Raw genomic sequence first — 12,806 nt, forward strand, 5'->3', positions numbered from 1 at the left:
GTGATAAGAGTTATATGAGTCCCCAGTAAAATGATTTAAAAAAAAAACAAATACCTTGAGGACTAACTAATTCTCACTGCCTTTGATTAGATGCCAACTCAGAGCAATCCTATAGGAGAGGGTAGAACTGTCCCCTTTGTTTCCAAAACTGTAACTCTTTACAGGAGTAGAAAGTCCCTCTTTTTCACTCAGAGTGGCTGGTGGTTCCGAACTGCTGAGTTTGTGGTCAACAGCCCAATCCGTAACCACTACACCACCAAGGCCTCTTTCTTTTTTGTAGGGCTGTCACACACTGGATTGTGAGAAACTGATGGCTTAGATGAGTATATTTGGCCTTATTTCTAAGCTCGCAGCCACAGGCATGGAAAATCAGTCCTATTTTGAGAAAGACCTCTATTGTTCTGAGATAGAAATGTTTTCAAATACACATTCTCCAGGCCAAAAATGTACTCCCACCCCTCCAACTAGTAGCCCTCCTTTAAGGAGCAGTGGGAAAAATGAATCATCTGGCTGTTCATTAGACTTAAAGGTTATCTATATATAAGAGCTATCAGGTTCCACAGCCCAACCCACTGTAAAATGGAGCAAACCCTTTTCTGATGTCTCTTGCTGATACTGATCATAGATTGCTCCCTTGGGGAGGACTCAGGGGCTTTTGACGTGAACTAGCACCAGACCCTGAGTCCTTTCATTGCCTGTTCATTATGGTACCCATTTATATAACTCATTATGTTAGGTGTTTGTTGAATGATGTGTATGCCTTTTGAAAACTCTGTAAGCCCCATTATATATACCCACTGGACAATATATTCTTCTCTCCTGGTCCTAACATAGGCACAAGGAGCCCCTGGGCCCTGTTGCCTATTATTTTCCACAATCACAAAATAATGCAAGTCCAAAGAATTAGTCCAAAGAACTACTAGACCACAGCTTCGCCTCCACTACTAGCCTGATAACAGAAAAACTAGTTGGTATCTAGCCCCCATTATTAACCTTCTGATCAGGATAGAAGGACCTGGCTATAGTGGGAGAAAAATTTACAACACAATTCAAAGCCAAGCCTAAAGAACTCGTTCGACTGTTGGGGGCCTGTACCTGACAAGTTTCAAGCTATGGGATCTTCAATCACCTGGTATGCATATGAAAGCTGAATAATGAATACAGAAGACTCTAGAATTGATGCATACCACCGAATATACCATGAATAATAGTGTAATAGGTAGGTTTATTGTGCCAACCTGGCGAATAGGAACATGTGTGATTAATAAGGTCACAGTGTGATCAGAGGGCAGAGATAAATTGCTCAGCAAGCCCCTTGTGGTAGTTACATAATCTGGTTAGCAATTTAAGAGGATTACGAGTGAAAGCGTGGTGTCTGGCGAGTCAACCAAGATATAAACAATGAAGCCTCTGTGTGGGTATGGCCTTCTCTAAGAATTCTATTTTTCTTCCTTGGAGGGAGGAGACATCTTCTCACTCTACTCACTCCCTTGGAGACCCTCTACTGACAAGGCTGATTCCCTGAGAGACATCCCTGAGGAGAAGCAACATGGAGACCCCTGCCAGTGCTGAGATGCTTACAACACCACTGGATCCAAAGACTTTCTACTCACTGGCCTGTGATTGTCCTGCATTCGTTGTCATTGCATGTGTTTTGTGAATGTGAAGAGGGCTTTATTGATTGGTATCAGACATACGGGCTAATATCAGTCTTATGAGCTTGGACTGGACTGGATTGGGATGCTTTCTTAATGTACAATTATCCTTTATATAAAACTCTTTTATACACATATGAGTTTCTATGGATTTGTTTCTCTAGTCTACCCGGACTAATGCACCCTACCTCTCTCTCTCTTTCTTGCTCTCCGGTGATCAGACCAGTGTGTCTGGCTGCCTTAGCTAGTTGTCTGTCTCAACTTGTGAGCTACACTACCCGTGGATGTCGCTGGAGCTTGAGCTTCCTTTGAGATCGGCTTTCTCACGCTGCTGGTGTAAATATCACTGAGCTTGGAACTGTCATCTGGCTGACTGTTGGTGACCCGTCCTGCTGTTTGCTGCCTGTAGCCAGACTGCCTGCATTGCCCTATGGAAGACTCAGCTTTCTGCTTTCTTGATCTTGGACCCAGCAGCCCTCATGAGTTGGACTTCCAGAATATTTACTGTTCCATGGAAGTGAGTTGAACTGAGCTCTGTACTGCTGTGTGGACTAATTAGCTGTAATGTTCCTTCGTGCTCTATCTATCTATCTAAAATCATATCTACCTATTTATCAAAAATCCTAAGTGTCCTGGTTTTGTTTCTCTAGAGAAGCCTGTCTAATACAAATAGTGACTATACCACCGACTGACAGAAAACCAAACAAATCTGTCTTGGAGGAAGCAAGGTGAGAGTGCTCCTTATAAAAAGGATGCCAAGACTTTGTCTCATGCATTTTGGACATTCTATGAGGAGGAAGCAGTACCTGGAGAAGGACTATGCTTGGTAAAGCGGAGGGGCAGCAAAAAAGAGGAAAGCACTGAACAAGATGGACTGACACGACAATGTCTGTACAACAATAATAACAACGTGACATAAGAATTGTGATGATGGCCCAAGACCAAGTGGTGCTTGTTTCTGTCATAAGGGTCATTGTGAGTTAGTCCTGACCCAAGGGCACCCAATGAGGACAAAGGATTTTAAAGTTACACCCTTAGTTGCAACTTTAAACCATACCTTCCTGAGAGTGATATTCATTCACACAGGTTCACTTCTTAGTTTTAGCATCATTTGCTATCTGGGGACATTAGAAAATATCCAAACTATTAAGTCTTATCTCCTTTTAACACAGCAGTCTTTTCTTTAGCCTGAGGTCCCTTGGTGGTACATATAGTTTGTGCTTTCCTACTAACCTAAAGTTTGAACCCACCTAGTGGCATTGCAAAAGAAAGGCTTGGAAATATGTATCAGTTCTACTTTAACATATAGGGTCATGAGTTATCACCTAGATACAATAGGTTTGGTTTTTTAAAGCTTATATCCTCATACAGCTGATTACAAGGAGTAAAAGAAAATAAGAAATGCTTTTAACATTCTTTCAATAATCTCCTTAAGCTAGATCTCGAGTTCATTAGATCTATTTTTTACCTTCCAGTATATTGTAGACGACATATTGGTAAAGCTTGTCAATACCTAACACAGGATCATGTTTATTTGTTTTTAAAACACGTGTGGCAGAATAAATCAGTTTCCCATTCAACAATGTATGTACATTTTCTCTTTTGTGACAATAGCAGCAACCCCTTCAATGTAGCAACATGCTTTCCATTTCATCCTTGTGCTCTCCATTTCGATCTGCTTCTCTCTCCTGACCTTAAGGCTTTTTGGACTTTGTTTTTGGGTAAATGCTCCCCTTCCGACATCACATGGTTGATCATTCTAAGGAATGCATACCTCCCTGGTGTTATTGTTCCCATTGGAACAATATTCTTTAGCTGAAAGAATAGAGGTCTATACAAGAGCAGGTTCAGTTCCAGAATTGAAGGGTGTCTAAAAGCCAGCCTCAGGGATTCTATTAGTATTTATCAGACCAGTAAGCCTGGTCTTTTTAAGACTTTGAATTGTGTTGTAATTTTTTCTCCCACTATAGCCAGGTCCTTCTATCCTGATCAGAAGGTTAATAATGGGGGCTAGATACCAACTAGTTTTTCTGTTATCAGGCTAGTAGTGGAGGTGAGGCTGTGGTCCAGTAGTTCTTTGGACTAATTCTTTGGACTTGCATTATCTTCACTCTTCTTTCCTCTGGACAGGGTGACAATAATAGATATACCTTAAATTGTTGATCACAAGCTTTTAAGACCTAAGTTGCAACTCACAGAAGATGTAGACAATTGTCCTTATGTACTATGTTATGCTAAGTGACCTAGCTGTCTCTGAGACCATGGTCCTAAACCCTCAAGTCCAGTGTCTCAGTCCCTCAAAGTGATCTGTATGGCTACGAAGTAAGCATAACTTGTGTCCTCTGTGTGTTTTACTACATGAGGCTAAGTTTTAAAGTATTGCTATTAGGGTAATCACTTATACATATGTCAGTTAATTCTAAACAAAATTCATTTGAATATGTCTCTGCAATCTGTAATCGCTGTCTACAAGTCTTCTCAGTCATACACTTAGATCAGTCGCATTAGGGTGTCTTAAAACAAAAAAAGCCCCCCAAAACAAAAACAAAAAACACTTTAAAAAAAACCATGTTGTACACAGAATTGATCTTTTCATCAGTCTTTCAAGGTATACTAAAGTTAAAGATGATTTTATGGGATGAATCATACTAGGGAATGAGTCTTGGATTTACCAATCTAATCCAGCCAGCAAAGTCCAATAAAAATTTTAGAGTGGCTAGGCCACTTACATTAAAAAAGAGATATAAGCTTAAAAGGTTATGGTGACTATTCTGGGGGGACTTCTCAGGGGCAAAAATCTTGTTAGATCTTCTTAAGGACACAGGATGATCACCAGGGCTTACTAGAAATTTTAAGAAAACAGAAAAGTGCAACTGTAAGAAAATGTCATAGGAAGTTATGTCAAGCTTTTTTAATTTTTGTCCTATCAAGACATGGCATCTGTGTTCATTCTTCTAGGGTAGAAAGACTGTCCTACAAAATTTCATTGGGAAGCCTTACCTATCCTATCCAACTTTATAGCCCTAATCATGTCCCTACAAATTTCGTTTTTGTTCTTCAAAACTCAAAGAACATTGGAAAGGAACACAATCTGAGTACCTTGAGGATGCCGAAAGCACCTTTCTGACATGGTGAAATCGAAGAGAACAGAATTCTACAGGAAAGGGTTAGAAAGATGGAAACAACACCTTTAGAAGCATATAAACCGAGATAAAGATATGTCAAAAGACAACAGCTTCACATTTTGATTTAATAAAGGTTTCTATGATTTTATATTAATATTTGTGACATCCTCATATACCTGCATCTGTATCAGCACATACAAAAATATATGTATGAAATATGCATTGCTAAATCTATATAGTAATGCTTACAGGTGTACTGATAAATGTCCTCTCTCACCTGTTCAGCATACAAGTGTACGCTCTTGTAAATTATTGCGTGTTACTACTGCTGTTATGTTGTTAGTATTGTTAGGTGCTATCGACTCAGTTCTACCTCACAGGGACCCTATGTACAATAGAATGAAACATTTGCTTAGTCCTGTGCCATCTGTACAGTTGTTCTTATGTTTGAGCCATTTGTTGTAACCCCTGTGTCAGTCCATCTCAAGGAGGGATTTCCTCCTTTGTGCTGTCTTCTACTTTACCAAGTACCAAGTACCAAGTACAATGCCCTTCTCCACTACATGAGCCAAAGTATTGCCATCCTTACCTCTAAGGAACATTCTGACTGCACTTCTTCCAAGATAAACTTGACTCTACTTTTGGCAGTCCACAAGCACCATGATTTAAATGCACAGATTCTTCTTTGGTCTTCCTTAGTCAATGTCCAAGTTTCACATGCATAAGAGGTGATTGAAAATACCATGGCTTGGGTCAGGCACACCTGAGTCTTCAAAGTGACATCCTTGCTTTTCAATACTCTAAAGAGATTTTGTGCACCAGATTTACCCATTGCAATGGGTCATTAGATATCTTGACTATTACTTCTACGAGTATTGATTATGGACACAAACAAGACAAAATCTTTGACAAATTCAACCTCTTCTCCATTTATCATGATGTTACCTCTTGGTCCAGTTGCGAGGATGTTGGTCTTCTTTACACTGAGCTGTAATCCATACTAAAGGCTGCAATCCTTAATCTTCATCAGCAAGGACTTCAAGTCTTCCTCACTTTAGCAAGCAAGGTGTGTCATCTGCATTTCACAGATGCCGAGTTAAATAATCCATTCTATATACTAATGCCGACTTACTCTTCATCTAGTCCATTTTCTCTATTTTCTCAGTATATAGATTGAATAAGTATGATAAAATGATATAACCCTAACACACACCATTGCCAATTCTAAACAATGCACTATTCCTTTGTTGTATTCACACAACTACCTCTTGATCCATGTACAGGTTTGTGAGCATGATCACAATGAAGTGTTCTGGAATTCCCATTCTTCTGAAGGCTATTCACAGTTTGTTATGAATAATACAGTCGAAGATCTCTGCATACTCAAAAAACACAAGTAAACATCTTTCTGGTTATTTTCTCATTTCCACCAGCATCTATCTGACAGCAGCTATCATATCCCTTGTTTTACATCCTTCTCTGAAGATGGCCTGAACTTTTGGCAATCTCTGACCATGTACTGCAACAACCATTGCTGGATGATCGTCAGCAAAATGTTACTTGTGTGCCATATCAATGAGCATTCTGTTGAATAAACTTTCTTTGGAATGGGCACAAATATAGATCTCATACTCACAATTACAGGGTTTATTAGGAAAGTTAACAGGTTACTATACACTAAGATTAGAAAACATCAAGGATACAGCAATTGGTTCACAGCAACTCAGCATTGTTAGGTCACCTTTCTTTGAAATGGGAACATACACACATCTTCCAGTCAGTTGACCAAGTAGCTATCTTCCAATTTCCCTGACATAGTCAAATGAGCGCTTCCATTGCTTATCAACTCGTTCAAACATTTCAATTGGCATTTCTATCCTTCCCAAAGCCTTATTTTTAGCTAATGTTTTCAGTACAGCTTAAACATTTTCCTTCAATCCCACCGGTTTTGTTCCTATGCTCCCTCTTGAGATGCTGGAATGCCAACTACTTCTTTTTGGTACAGTGACTATCTATTCTTTCTACCTTCTTTTGATGCTTCCTGAATCATTCAATATTTTGTCCATAGAATCATTCAAAACTGACATTAAAAAACCCTTTTAGTTTAAGATATGCTGAGTATGTTCTTGCCTTTTTAAAAAAACTCTAGGCTTTTGCACATTTCATTATATTTTACGTTATCTTTTTGAGCTACTCTGAAATTTTCTCTTCAGCTCTTGGACTTCATCCTTTCTTCTGTTTTGCTTTGTTACTCTATGATTCAGAGCAAGTTCCAGAGTCTCTTCGGACATCTACTTTTTTTTCTTTCATCCCTGTCTTTAAATGACCTTTTGCTTTCTTCTTGAATGATGTTCTTGATGTCCTCTAGCAGCTTATCAGGGCTTCCTGCCTTCCAAACAAAAGACTGGAGTTGATTCCTAGATTAATGTCCGTCATGTGCTGCCACCAGCTGTCTGGCATGGGAAGTTTGTGTGCTATTATAATGCTTCAGCAGAGTTTTCAGGCTAAGATGGACTAAAAAGAAAAACCTTTGAACTACTTAAAATAAAAATCAAGCAATATGCAAACCCATGGATCACAACCAATCATGAGCAGGATACAGGAACAGGTAGCCTTTTGTTCTGTTGTGAGGGGAGTTGTCAAAGTTGGTGTCTAACTCAGTGGCTGCTAAGAACAGGAAACATATTTCTAAAACCTTTTTCTTTCTATATGCATGAACTGTTCATGATTCTTTTTCTATTTTAAGTTTGTTTCTCAGACACAGGTTTCCAGAACTCTAAATAAGAACCCTTGAAAGTATTAATGGCAATGAAACAACAGTTGGATTATAATGAATGTTTATACCATATAATGTACTACACTTTAAAAAATCACCAATTAATTAAAAAATAGAATTTAACATATTTGAAGATGTTCCATATTGCTTTTATCCAAGGAATAAATTTGTTCTAAGTGTTTGTATAGCAAATAGGCTGTATCCTTCAACTAGCTGAAATATACCTTCTGTAGTAGTTAAATAATCTGGTGTCAATTTGAGGATTCAGAGTGAAGGGGTGAAGTCTAGCCTGTCAATGAGGGCATATCTTGATGACTTCATTTGGAGGTGCTAAGGAGATAAATAGCTTGCTTGAGAGGGGACACACGCTGACTCCCTGGGAGACACTGCAGCTGACAAGACACATGGAACTACACTAGAACCTCGGAGCTGGAGGAAACACGCGGAGATCCCCTGTCAGCGCAGATACACTTCTACCGCCAATGGATCCACAAGAGTTTCCACCCACTGGCCTGTGATCATCCTGCATTCAGCATTATTGCATGTGTTTCGTGAGTCTGAAGAGGAATTTATAGATTGATATTGGACATATGGGCTAATATGGAACTTCCATAAGTTGGAAGTCCACTTAATCTGGACTGGGCTGGGATGTTTTCTCAATATTCAATAGCTCTTGTACATAAAGCTCTTTGTTATACACATGAGTGTCTATGAATTTGTTTCTCTAGTCTACATGGACTAACACACCTTCTCCTCACATATTAATTATCTTGTTATTCAACATTTCATGTTAATTACAATGCAAAATGTCTATTGTGCACATTAAGGACCACATGTGACAGTAACAAATAACAAGGTGTGAGTGAAAGTAATGTTGGCTACAGTGGCATCACTAGGGTTGGTGATCCCAGTATAGTAGTAACTCATAGCGTAATCCCCCCTCCCTCATGAATCTCCTCCCATACTAACCTGAGCCCATGAGCGGAAAGCCCCATTAGCTCCTAGGAGTTACCTTAAGTCCCCCTCCTAGCTAGTGACCTGTTTGGCTCCATGGAGCTGTCCTCTAGCACCAATTCCCCTACTCCAACTAACTCCTGATCTGCTTCAGAGAGTAGGAGCAAGAAGACACCGGTAGAGTATAAGGAGGAAGGAGGGGTACCAGAGGTGGAGATGGCAGTAAGGGAAGAGGAAGAGACAGGAGTGAAAAGACAGAGGTGGTGGGATAGGAATGAAAAGGCAGATCTGCTGCAGAGGGCCCATTGTCTGCCAGTCCTGCGGCACACTAAAGAGCACTAAGGCATTTCTGCATTGCCCAGTCATCCTTCATGTTCACATAATGCTAATTCCGTGTAAAAACCTGGTTGCTTGACTTAACCATAGCTATACGTGAGGACTGAGTGTTCTCAATTTGCAGGCAACTACAAATAAAACAATCAAGCAATTTTACTTATGGCTAGCATTTCTGCAAGGACTTTGGGTAACAGTAGTTAATAGTTGACTGCTAACCTAAAAGCTTAGTGGCTCAAATCTACACCATGGTTTTGTGGAAGAAAGACCAGTAAAATGCTTCCAAAAAAGATTAGTTAATACAGCCTATTGCACCAGTTCTACTCTATAACACATAGAGTCACTAGAAGTCAGTGCTAATGGAGGGCAGCTAGCAACAACATTGCTGAGAGGAACTACTCAAAATGGCCATAAGAAAAGACTGAATGAAATTAACAATCCAAACTAAACTAAAGTAAATCAAAGGCATAGTTACCATCTACTTAAGCAAGATTCAAGGTTAGCTTCTTATATAAACAAAGAATGTACCATGGGGCTTCAAAAGTTCATAGGAAAATTCCCTACCTCTTCATTATATTTTCCCATATGAAGCTCCCTCATCTTTGATATGCTACCATTTTAGCCCTCAGTTTTTATAAAAGATTCAATTCAAAGGAATAAAGAAAAAGTACTATTTAATGTTTCTAATGTTAAAATAAAGGCTATAAAATATAAATGATAAAAACACATATTGCAAAGTGTAATTACTTCAACTTGCAGTTACTTTATAATTTTTGAAATAGTTTCATCAAATAAGAAGTGCACCAAGTAGTTAAAAAAAAACAGGGCCAAACTGCCTAAGTTTGTATCCTGATGTGAGTCTGCAAACCCCCTAAAAGTCTCATCTCTCTGCCCTCATTTTCTCACCTGTAGAATGGGGATAAACTTACCTCAGTTTTCCATGAGGTTTATATTGATTAATATGCAATGTACTTACAGCAAAGGCTAACTCAGCGACCCCATGTGACAGAGCAGTGCTGCTACACAGGGCTTGCTCGCTGCAATCTTTATTGGAGGAGGCCTGGTGGCTTAGTTCTGGCCTGCTAACTACAAGGTCATCAGTTCAAAATCACCATCTGCTCTGCTGGAGAAAGACATGCATTCTACTCCTGTAGAGAGTTATAGTTTTGGAAACCCACAGGGGAGTTCTCTTCTAAAGGGTCTCCATAAGTTAGAATTGACTCGATGGCAATGAGTTCAGTTTTGGAATCTTTATGGGAAATCAGATGGCCAGATCTTTATTCCCATGGAGCCTCTGGAAAGGTTTGAACCACCAATCTTTCAGGAAGCAGCCAAGGGCTTAACCACTGTGCCACTAAGGTTCTTTAAACAAAGCTGAGAATACAGTACACTCTTTACATGTGCTAGCTATTATTGCCTTTTATTATTATTCCACAATGTAAAATGCCATTTTATTGGTCCTTTTCTCCCAAATACGTGGCAAAGCTTTACTCTTCATTGCATTAATAGTAAAATGTGAGGTATTTAAGAAAAATATTAATTATATCCAGCTACTTTTAAAACATACCTTTCGTGCTATTGGCTCCTGGCCTTCCATCAATGTGTACCAGCTGACAAGTTTATTCCAGCCTTCAGTTGGCAGTAGTATGTAATCCAATTCATCAATAAGATGCTCCTTAAGTGACTGTGCATCCCCATCTGCAAAAAGGAAACATGAACTCCATACATTAAAAAGTACACAACTGTAAGGATTTTGGTTGAACATTATAAATTAAACTCATAAAGGCTAGTTTTCTTTAAATATTTAAAATAATGCAATTTTGAAGAAAGTTCAACAGAAATTTAAATCTGGACCTATATATTTCAAAGTAAGCTATTGCTCTATGAAGTTTCCATGTGTAACGTCAAATAACAAGTATGTAAAAAGATAAACTTTCTTATTGTGTTCTTAGAGGGAGAAGAGTGTTTCCCAAATATTTCCAATATAATTCCATATGCTAACAGTGGATGTCCTAACATCGTCTGAGGAGAAAATGCAGAATCGACTCAGTAAACTCTTACAATGACTCTAAGGCACATGGACTAGGAATTATAATGGAAAAATAAAAGGATATCTTGTGAATGAACTTATTACTCCATAATACCCCTTATCTGGATTCTTTCTAAGATACAGAATGGAGGTATGTGTTAGTCTGGGTAGACTAGAGAAACAAATTCATGGACACTCATATGTGTATAAGGAAGTGCTTTATAAACAAGAGCAATTGAATATTGAGAAAACATCCCAGTTCAGTCCAGATCAAGTCCATAAGTCTGATATTAGCCCATATGTCTAATATCAATCTAGAGAGTCCTCTTCAGATTCACGAAACACATGCAATGACGCCGAATGCAGGAAGGTCACAGGCCAGTGAGTGGGAAGTCTTGTGGATCCAGTAGCATTGTAAGCATTCCAGTGTTGGCAGTGATCTCCATGTGGCTCCTCTAGCTCCAGAGGGTTCTGGCTGTACCAGGGTAGCTCCATGTGGTTTCTCATCAGAAATGTCTCGCAGAGAATGAGAGACTATTGCTCCTCCACTGACCTATTTATCTCCTTTGTGCCTCCTAATGAGGCCATCAAGCTGCAACCTGATGCCAGGTAAACTCCACCCTTCACTCATAAGTCTCAAATTGATAACAGATTAAGTAACTACCACAAGGTAGCAGTTGCAATGTTTTAATTCTATGATCCATTTCCAAATTTCTAGTTAAACTAAAAAATTTAGTGTAGGGCAGGCCAGAGATATAGAATTGTTAGTTTGATTTATACTTATATATCATAGTTCTAATTTGAGACTGTTATCTGGTCCTTTATTTGAATTTTCAGATCAATTAAAGCAATGGGACTGGTGGTCCCGGAGGGACTGGGAGGGGAAAGGGGTGGGGGAGGAAGCAGTGAGCAAACAACGCCATAGACAGGGAACAACCAGGGAATTAAAATCAACAACAAGGCCGTAGAGATTCTGTTGCTGATGGAGCAACAGCAATCTAGCTGAGAGCAATTACTAAGAGGCGGAAGTAGGGCGAACATGATGGTAGGGCAGGAGAAGGGTGAAAGGAAACAAAGGAAGGATCTACGAAGCAAAGATATGGATAAAGGTATGTACATATGTTAATACATTAATTCATAAAAATAGAGGTATTGGTCCATGGACATAAATTTATATGGCAATACACTGAGGTTGTGGACAAACTTCGGGCCCTCCCTCAATGCAACAACACTGTGTTCTAACAACCTAGCATTCTGTGATGCTCACTCTCCCAGCACGATCGCTGAAGACAAAATGGGTGCACGAGCAAATGTGGTAAATAAAGTGGATGGTACCCAGCTATGAAAAGATATAGCATCTGGGGTCTTAAAGGCCTGAAGTTAAACAAAGGGCTATCTAACATAGAGACAACAAGCCCACATGGAAGAAGCACACCAGCCTGTGCGATCATGAGGGGTCGCTGAGATCGGGTAACAAGGCATCAGAAGATCCAAACAAACAAGCAAACAAAAAAAACATATTGTTGAGAATGAGAGGGGTCAGAGCAGAGACCCAAAGCCATCTGTAGACAATGGGACATCCCCTCACAGAGGAGTCACAGGGAAGGGATGAGTCAATCAGGGTGCAGTAAAGCACCGATGAAACAAAACACCTCTGGTTCCTTGAGGCTTCCTCACCCCCCCACTATCATGACCCTAGTACTGCCATTTACTGCGGGCTAAGCCGGATCATAGCACGGGAACAGATGACATAAGAGCTCACGACACATGGAATCCAGGAACAGGAATGGGAGTAGAGATATCAGGAGGGCAGGGGGAAGGTGGGAAGAAGAGTGAAGAAACGGAAAACCGACCCTAATGATCGAGACATAAATGCAGCCCCCCACCCTCACCAGGGGGGACAATCAAAAGAAACCATGGGGGAAAGGAGACAG

General features: G+C 39.8%; 1 protein-coding gene across 6 annotated transcripts in view; it reads right to left on the minus strand.

Annotated features, from left to right (window-relative positions):
- Window positions 1–12,806, minus strand: part of USP15 (ubiquitin specific peptidase 15) — a 132,578-nt gene that overhangs the window by 100,652 nt on the left and 19,120 nt on the right. For all 6 annotated transcript variants that reach the window (XR_006680041.1, XM_004700490.3, XM_004700489.2 and 3 more), the window contains exon 3: window positions 10,411–10,541. Coding sequence is in view for 5 of the 6 variants with exons in the window: in XM_004700490.3 (XP_004700547.1) it covers window positions 10,411–10,541 (131 nt within the window). In the remaining variant the exon portion in view is untranslated. The remainder of the gene's footprint in view (window positions 1–10,410; window positions 10,542–12,806) is intronic.

Source organism: Echinops telfairi, unplaced genomic scaffold (genome assembly GCF_000313985.2).
Source record: "Echinops telfairi isolate 266 unplaced genomic scaffold, ASM31398v2 ScPeMD7_2;HRSCAF=8, whole genome shotgun sequence".
Lineage (NCBI taxonomy): Eukaryota > Metazoa > Chordata > Mammalia > Afrosoricida > Tenrecidae > Echinops > Echinops telfairi.